Source organism: Schistocerca piceifrons, chromosome 3 (genome assembly GCF_021461385.2).
Source record: "Schistocerca piceifrons isolate TAMUIC-IGC-003096 chromosome 3, iqSchPice1.1, whole genome shotgun sequence".
NCBI classification, from domain to species: Eukaryota; Metazoa; Arthropoda; class Insecta; order Orthoptera; family Acrididae; genus Schistocerca; species Schistocerca piceifrons.
The window spans coordinates 628,528,358-628,537,592 of NC_060140.1; the positions used below are offsets into that span (position 1 = coordinate 628,528,358).

A 9,235-nucleotide genomic window follows, 5' to 3' on the forward strand; every position below is an offset into this window, starting at 1 on the left:
GTATCGCTGCACGTCTTCAAACCCCTGCGACACTTCAGGAGCTCCGACAAGCACTGGTGTAAGAATGGGAAGCTATACCCCAGCAGCTGCTCGACCACCTGATCAAGAGTATGCCAACCCGTTGTGCGGCCTGTGTACGTGTGCATGCTGATCATATCCCATATTGATGTCGGGGTACAAGCGCAGGAAACGATGGCGTTTTGTAGCACATGTGTTTCGGGACGGTTTTCTCAACTTATCACTAATACCGTGGTCTTACAGATCTGTGTCGTGTGTGTTCCTTATGTGCCTCTGCTATTAGCGCCAGTTTTGTGTAGTGCCACGTTGTGTGGCACCACATTCTGCAATTATCCTTAATTTATGAGCATGAGTGAAATATTGTACAGGAATTACACAGTGGTATTTCTTTAATAAACTTTAATCACTAACTTTCTCAATAATAACCGGAAATAGTTACAAATTTGTAGGGCACATGTGTTTCCATTGTCCTCAGACATTATTACCAAGAAGTGTCCCTTTCCTTTCCATACAAACACAGAGAGTCGTAAAAACATGAAAACTGATTAACTGTATACTGTCAGTTTTGTTTATTTGCTAATTACCGGTTTGAGTCTAGTTGCCTCCGTAATTTTTCGTTCTTGTGTTGCATCACAGAAGCTTAACTAATTTGCAATTTTGGCTGTTAATTTCCATCACTTACAGTAAAGTTAAATTTCACTGACGGAACTACGAGGGTAAGCCCAAAAGTAAGTTCTCCCATTTCTTTATAAGTACGTAGACCTGTTTATTTCTACAATGGTTTACATCAGTTTACAGCTTGAACATTTAGCTATTTTTCGACATAATCACCATTTCTGTCGATGCATTTTTGTAGACGCTGTGGCAGTTTATGTATGCCCTTGTCAAACCAGATCGCCACCATGCTGTTCAGAAAGTTATGAACCTCTTCTTTCACCTCGTCATCGGAACTGAATCGCTTTCCGGCCAAACGTTCTTTTAACCTAGGGAACATGTGATAGTCACTGGGAGCCAAGTCAGGACTATAGGGTGGGTGGGTGATTATTTCCACTAAAACTGTTGCAGGAGAACAACGGTTTGCAGAGCGATGAGTGGGCGAGCGTTGTCATGGAGAATGTGTACGACCTTGCTCAACATTCCTCTTCTTCGGTTCTGAATTGCCCGTTTGAGTTTTTTCAGTGACTCTCAGAACCTGTCAGCGTTATTTGTGGTACCAGCGTTTCAGCTCCAACGACGAGGTGAAAGAAGAGGTTCATAACTATCTGAACAGCATGGCGGCGAGCTGGTATGGCATGGGCATATTAAAACTGCCACAGCGTCTACAAAAATGCATCGACAGAAATTGTGATTGTGTCGAAAAATAGCTAAATGTTCAAGCTGTAAAATGATGTCAACCAATGTAGAAATAAACAGGTATATATATTTATAAAAATATAGGAGACCTAACTTTTGGGATTACCCTTGTAATAACCAAAGATACAGCACAACCTAAGAGAGCGGAATTTCATTTATTCTGTATTTAGCTCAGCGAGTGTCTTTTGCTGGCTTGGTTTGTGTTTTCTTCTTCTTCTTTTAGAAGTAAATCAGTTTCTCATTTCCTTAAAGTAAATCCAATGCAATCTCTCAATAAATAAAAGTAAAATGCTTGCCTTTTTTTCAAATTCCGCATTACGTTAGCTGAGGTTACTGAAAGTCATTTATTTTATATAGCGAAGTTTCAGTTACTGCCAGTTATTTATTGAACCAGAAACTTCATTTATCTTTCATTCAACATTTAGTATTTGAGTATAAGCAATTGCAAACTAAAACCTTTCAGATCCATTTATTTTCTCGTAAACTGCTGTGCTCTGTAAAAGCGTGACAACCTTCTGTTACCATGCCAGTAATTATTTGCTTAATTTTCTTTGCCATTACCTTTCTTAGGATGTTGGATGTATATTGGCCTAGTGGGCTGAAGATGGTTTAATTTACTTTTCTTCCTAATCACTGTTTTTTTGTATTAAATATTACGTGGTACCATTTTCCCCCGTGTGGCTTGTGAACGATTGCACTAAATTCCACCCATTCCAAAATTATCATCAATAATAAGATATAAGAACATATTCTTCTTTCAGGAAGGTCTGTTGTACACTTTCCTGCTACTAACAGGTATTGTTTTCTTCCGAGGATAGCCTTGCCCATTGTAAAATTTCACTAGGCATGAGCTGTCACAGTCATTTGCGATGCACTCCAATAGGACGATTGGGAAGGAGGACGTTACAAGTGCAGTAAATAGAACTGAATGGCCCAGAGACAGAGTTATAGTCACGATCAAAATTACCCACAGAAAATTGCTCCAATCAGAAAGCTGATAAATATGAATCGTTATATTTTAGGTGAAAGATAATAGGGAAGCTGGTGAATGTATATTTGGAGGAGGGAAAGAGAGAAGAATCGAAAGCAACTTACAAAAGCATGCAGACAACGATTAATGGAATTCCTAAAGAAGGATATTTAAGAATTACTGGAGATTTCAATTTGACGATACTTAAACACGCCATTAAAGAAATAGTGGGGCCACGTGGAGAACTTACTGAAAACTGTAATAGAGATTAGTTAAAAGATTTTTCTGCCTTCAACGACTTCAGGATAGGAAATAATTTTTCTGACATTAATATATTCATAAATTTAGATGAAGTACTAGGGGTATTAAATCTGTAATACAGTATGTCATTACAAGTGAGAAAGTCATTACATTAATGGAGGCCACCAGAGCCTACGAAGAATGTGGTGTTACCACTGTATATTTTTCGGTAATATGAAAAATAAGAATCGAGCTATATAACAATACAAGCACAAAGAAAAACAAATGCGAGAAGAACTCTGTAGAACACATTTGGGTATGAAATCCAAGCATTGGACACGTATGACAATACAGATTACTCTTAGGTGTAGTACTAAAACATGTGCGATAAAAAAGAAACACTAATGAAGAGTGAAAAGAAATGTAAAGGACAATACACATAGCTGCTGGCGAAGCTTCAGGGAAAAGGGTGAAGTATAGAAACGAAAGGAGACTACCATTCTGGGACCAAGAACTAGCAGTCATCGTAAACTGTAAGAAACAGGGCTACCTGAAATATCTACAATCAGAGTTAAGCTTCACACAGTAGTGACCACAAGAGAGCGACAAGAAAAATAAAACAACAAAGCTGGGAACATTTTATAAGGTGTAGAGCATAAGGTGTATGGGAAATAAACAGAAGCCTATAGGATACTGAAAGAACTTAATAAAAACGAATGGGAAATGGTTCAAATTAACCAGATGTCAGAAAATTTGTGGTTGGGTCATTTCCAAAACTATTGACATGTGATGACGTCTGATATCAACAACTACCACCTAATCTCTCTTCTGACTGCCTTATCCAAAATTCTAGAAAAAGTAATGTATTGTAGAGTAGCTTCACACCTTTGTAAAAATAAAATTTTAACAAAATGTCAGTTTGGTTTCCAGAAGGGTTTTTCAACGGAAAATGCTATATATACTTTCACTAATGAAATATTAAATGCTCTGGGTAACCGGAAGTCACCCATAGGGATTTTTTGTGATCTATCAAATGCTTTTGATTGTGTAAATCATGGAATAATAAGCTAAGCTAAAGTACTGTGGTATGAATGGGACAGTGCTCAAATGGTTTAAATCATTCCTAAGTGGAAGAGTGCAGAAAGTTGAAATAAACAGTTCACATAATATGCAAAAAACTGGTGATTTCTCAAACTGGGGAATAATAAAGAATGTGGTGCCGCAAGGTTCACCTCTTGGGTCCTCTGCTGTTCTTAACATATATTTATGACTTGCCATTCTATATTCACGAAGATGCGAAGCTGGTATTTCTTCCCGATGATACAAGTATAGCTATCACACCCGACAGACAAGAATTAACTGGGGATATTGTAAACGATGTTTTTCAGAAAATCATTAAGTGGTTCTCTGAAAATGGGCTCTCATTAAACTTTGACAAAACTCAGTACATACCGTTCCACACAGTAAATGGAATGACCCCATTAATAAATATAGATTTCTATCAGAAATGGGTAGCTAAGGTAGAATATTCAAAATTTCTAGGTGTATGCATTGATGAGGGGTTGAACTGGAAAATACACACTGACGATCTGCTGAAACGTTTGAGGTCAGCTACTTATGCTATTAGGGTCATTGCAAATTTTGGCGATATACATCTGAGCTAATTAGCTTACCATGCCTATTTTCATTCTCTGGTTTCGTGTGGGATCATATTCGGGGGTTACTCATCATTGAGTAAAAGTGTTATTTTCACAAAAGCGTGTAATCAGAATAATTGCTGGAGCTCATCCAGGATCATCCTGCAGACACTTATTTAAAGAGCTATAAATCTTCACTGTAGCCTCACAGTATATATACTCACTGATGAAATTTGTTATTAACAATCCGAACGAATTCAAAAGTAATAGCAGTGTACATGGCTACAACACTAGGAGAAAGGATGATCTTCACTACTCAAGGTTAAATGTAACTTTGGCTCAGAAGGGGGTAAGTTATGCTGCCACAAAAGTCTTTGGTCACTTACCTAATAGCATCAAAAGTCTGACAGGTAGCCATATAGCATTTAAAAGGAAACTAAAAGAATTTCTTAATGGCAACTCCTTCTAGTCATTAGATGAATTTTTGGATATAGTAAGTGGGTAATTTCCCGACCTCCACAAAAAAAAATATTGTTGAGTGTCATGTAATGTTTTGTCTAATGTAATATCTTGTCTAGACACCTTTTATTAACCTGACACGTTCCACATCATTACGAAGAGTCGTATTCATGATCTAGGAACAAGTACTAATCTAAACTGATCTAATGTAATGAGGAAAATGTTGAAACTGCAGTCAGCGACGTGCATGTTGATCTTGTATCAACAGAAGATTAAAATGTTGTCTTAAACACATCTATAAACACAAAAACTCCAGGTGAAAACGATCTCTGAGTGTAATTTTTTAAATACACTTCGAAATGATTACTCATGAAACTACTGAATGTTGTAAATACTTGCTGGAATGACAGCAACATACCAGAGCATTAACGAGCAATAGTTCTAATCGAATATTTAAGGAAAGGAAATTGCAGAAAAGAAAGGTGATGTCACTCTCGAACCTTCCTAGAATGAATGAGGAACCACAGGGCACTTCCATAGAGGATGTACTTGATCTATTGACAATTTACAGAACTGTATCATGCTAATTACTCTGCTATTAAATTCCTCTCCTTTTTCCTAACCTTTCCAGCGTGCTGTCCAAGAATTTTGTTTTAATTTTTAGACTACGTGACAGGGGTGTCCCGAATAAACCGGTTGGTTGACAGTTGAGGCAAGTGTCGCTGAAGCGCAACTCCGGCGTGTCGGGTGGTCAGAGCGGGCAGTGGCAGAGGCAACCAGCAGCGAGGCGGGAGAGCTGCACCGGCCGCGGCTGTTCTGCTGCAGGCGAGCCAACGAGCAGCCTACAGCCGGCTGCGACTGCTGTCTGCTGCTGTGTGGCGCTCATTAACGCCGGCGGCTGTGGCTGTGGGGAAGGGGCGGGACCGGGAGGCCTGTCTCATTAGGGTTGGGAGCTGTTGCTGCAGTCTGCGGACTGCCGGCCACTGTGCCCTGGGCGCGGGAACTCGCTCTCTAGCCGCCGGACTCACCCCTCCGGGCCCATCACACACCGCGATGAAGCGGCACTCCGACAGCTGTTCAGACTACAATGAGAGGGAGCGAATTAGTCTGGCTTTTCAGGAAACTCTTTCGCGGGTAATCTCGTGGCATTATCTGCGACGCTGTCTCTTGTCTACGTCATTTGAGCCGGCTGTGCGGAGCCAGCGGTAGGAGAACGGGAGCGTGGCGAATTAGAAGTGAGGGCTGCTCAAAGTAGCAGCTTGCGGAATCGTGGATTTACCGTCGTTCCTTTATCATGGGCGAGACCTCGACAACGGCAGGCCAGTGAAACCGTTGCATATAGGTAATACAATACAGGGTGATTTTTCCCCCCGTGTACAAACTTTAGGAATTGATCGATGAGAGGAAACAGAACAAAAGAGTTGAAGTGAATTTATGTCCGGAAATGCGTGGTTGCTATGCTAGAAACCCTTTGTTCATTCATACATTACTACAGAGCCTGCAGTCTAAGACGCTCTGCACCATGCAGCAACAGTTACGGAGTGTGTTGAAAATGGTTTCCATGTACATCAGCACATGTGTCTAAGCACTACAACATATTCTTTCAAACCCGTTCACATGGCAGCATGAATACGCTTCTCTAGTGCATTCACCTCTGTAATGGGCTCTGAATACACGATACTTTTGAGATGGCCCCAAAGCAGAAATCGCGCGGGTTGAAATTCGGTGAACGAGCAGGCGGTGCAGCTGGACCCCTCATCCGATCGCCGGCCGTTGTGACCGAGCGGTTCTAGGCACTTCAGTCTGGAACCGCACTACCGCTACGGTCGCAGGATCGAATCCTGCCTCGGGCATGGATGTTTATGATGTCCTTAGGTTAGATTTAAGTAGTTCTGAGTTCTAAGGGACTGATGACCTCAGATGTTAAGTCCCGTAATACTCAGAACCATTTGAATCTCATCCGATCATCGACCAGAGAAGAAGCGATTGAGGTGCGAAGTGGGCTGGTGCACCATCATGTTGCCTCGACACAATCCTTTTAATCGTGAATGTAATTTCCTTCAGCAGGGGAGGCAAAATTAACCGCAAGAAACGCCGATATTCCCGGCCTTAGGCGACGTGGAAGAATGACTGATCCCAAAATACGGTCGCCAATTATCTCGACCCACACATTCCGGCTGAACCGATGCTGGTGATTCGCTGTCACAGTATCTTGTGGCGCAGCGTGGGGGCAGACGGCAACAGCTGGTCCCGACGTCGACTCAGCCCTCAGGGAAGCGGAAACCAGATTCCGCAAGCTACCCAGACGGCTTTGCTTAAAAGGATGACGATAAGCCGAGCCACGCAGGCCGCAGCAGCAACCAACACAACGCCGGCAACGCGTAAGGACGCAGACGTCCAAACCAAGGGTTTCGTAAATTTCCAGGATTACCTGGTAAATAGCGAAATCCTGGACAACGCGATCCCGAACGTGGCCGAGCGTGATGAGCACCAAATGAACTTCACGCAATGTCGGGAGCTCATAAGAAGGAAGGTGGAAGCCCGTGAAGAGAAATTCAGAAGAGAAAGAGAAGAACGTGAAAGAAGGCAAGAGCAGGACCGCAACAGAAGGCGCGAAGCCGCTCTTGCCCGCCGTGAACGCCAGCGCCAAACCTGGCAGGACGACAAATAAAGTAAGAGAAGACAAAACAAGCCGTTCTGGCCGGGTTGTACAGGTTTTCCTTGGCCCCTTAGGTAAATACCGGAACTGTCCCCAACATACTGCTGCAAATAAATTCCCAATTGGGAGAACCCCCTCCCCCCCGTCCTTTCTGCACCCCCAGATAGCAAAATAAATTGTGCCACAACAGTATAAAAGTACACCCAATGGCTGAAAAGGGCAAAATGCACACCCTAGAACAGCGCGCCATTCTCCCTCTGAGAAGGGAATGAAAAGGGCAAAAAAAAAAAAGAAAATCGCCGGGGTTCAGTTGTTGGGCAGTCTGTGAGCGTGTGAGTGGCGGAGTTGGTCGGTGGGTGGCGAGCGAGCCCCACTTGTAGGTGGCCCATGTGATCGTTTGAGTAAGAATTCTTCGCGCTGATTTATTTCGAGGAAGTGTATTGTTTAATAGCACAAGTGTGCAGGCATATATTTGGTGAACTGGAGGAGCTACGATTATTTGTGTGAGTACGAATTTCGAGGTATACATCGGTGTTAGTGAACATGTGACGATCTGTGATTTCGCGCCAAAACTGTTAGAACAAAGAGGACAGTGGGACTTGTGGTTCTGTTCGAGTTGTTTGAGTAACTTTCGATTATAGCAGCCTATATTACTGCTATTGGGGGCTTGGAGTCAAATTCTTATTAAAGTGAAACTGTAAACCGTCTCACCAGTGCTAATTTCACTGGGTGAAAGAAATGGACGGCCCAAATAAATAGAGATGATAAAAACTTAATTGAACTGTGTCGTGAAAAATGATTTTGCTATTACAATCGCTTAATTTTTGTTCACTAGTATAAACGGTACTCATGTCTGAGTGAATATTAATTCCAAAACAATAACTAATGCGTTGATGTGGAACAGTGTACTAATGCACCAAGTGTGGAAATCATCCCCTGAGACTTACGTGGGAGCCAAAATTTGCACTAAAGTTTTTAACGAACATTTGTATATGCACACTCGTGTGAACTCTTCAACCGCACCTATTTTTCAGCCCCTTCGCAATTAGGGGCTCGTCTGCGATACCAGTGTGCTAAGCAACTAGGCCCGAAGGCTAGTAGAACTAGGCGAAGCATAAACATCCACGGAAATGCGTGTTTCAGTTAATCGTTTGCACGCCTACCATCGTCATTCCACGACACCACGCAACGCGGATAGAGCGGAGTGCCAGCGACCATACGACCTGCAGCCAGCGCCAGCACCAGCAGAATACGGGCGCGGCCGATTCTCAACCGGGCGATGGGCTGCCAGCGGTCGCGTGTCTAGCGACCAATGGACCTGCAACAAGGGTCCATGACTATGCTCTGCAATGCAGCCTCTTCAGCAGCGCTGAGACTGATGCAGCCCCTCCAGAAACATAAGCGATTATAGCCGGTGCAATTTTTGTTTTTGTTTTGCTTGTTTCCAGTTCTTGTGCTAGCCAGGGCAAGGGAGCACTAAATTAAAAAATTGCTTAGTGAACGCGGGTCGTCAGGGAGTGTTAGTGAACCACAAAGTCCTCAGAGACAGGATGAAATCAGTCTCCCTGTAATGTGTCAAGAATTAATTGCTCTTCTATAAATATGAGTAGCCAAACAGATTCATTTAAAACTGATATGGATAAAAAAGTAAGTACTTTAGACACTTATTTTGGAACTAAATTAAGTTCAGTAAATTCGGAATTAAGGTCTCTGAAGACTGATGTGGGATATGAATAGGCTGTATTAAAAACTAATGTCGGCAAAATAAATAGTCAGTTGGTGTCAATGTAACAACAATTGTAACTGAATTAGATAATAGATTGAAAAAAAATAGAAGAGAGCTGGCATTCCAAGGTTGAAGTGGTTGAGGCTGAGCTGAGGGGTGAAATTGATTCAGGA

The 9,235-nt window shown here is 42.3% G+C and overlaps 1 protein-coding gene across 1 annotated transcript in view; it reads left to right on the forward strand.

Moving 5' to 3' along the window:
- Window positions 1–5,621, forward strand: part of LOC124788904 — a 51,548-nt gene extending 45,927 nt beyond the window's left edge. Inside the window, exon 3 of the mRNA XM_047256187.1 lies at window positions 5,385–5,621. Coding sequence (XP_047112143.1) covers window positions 5,385–5,621 — 237 coding nt within the window. The remainder of the gene's footprint in view (window positions 1–5,384) is intronic.
- Window positions 5,622–9,235: the final 3,614 nt, after the last annotated feature.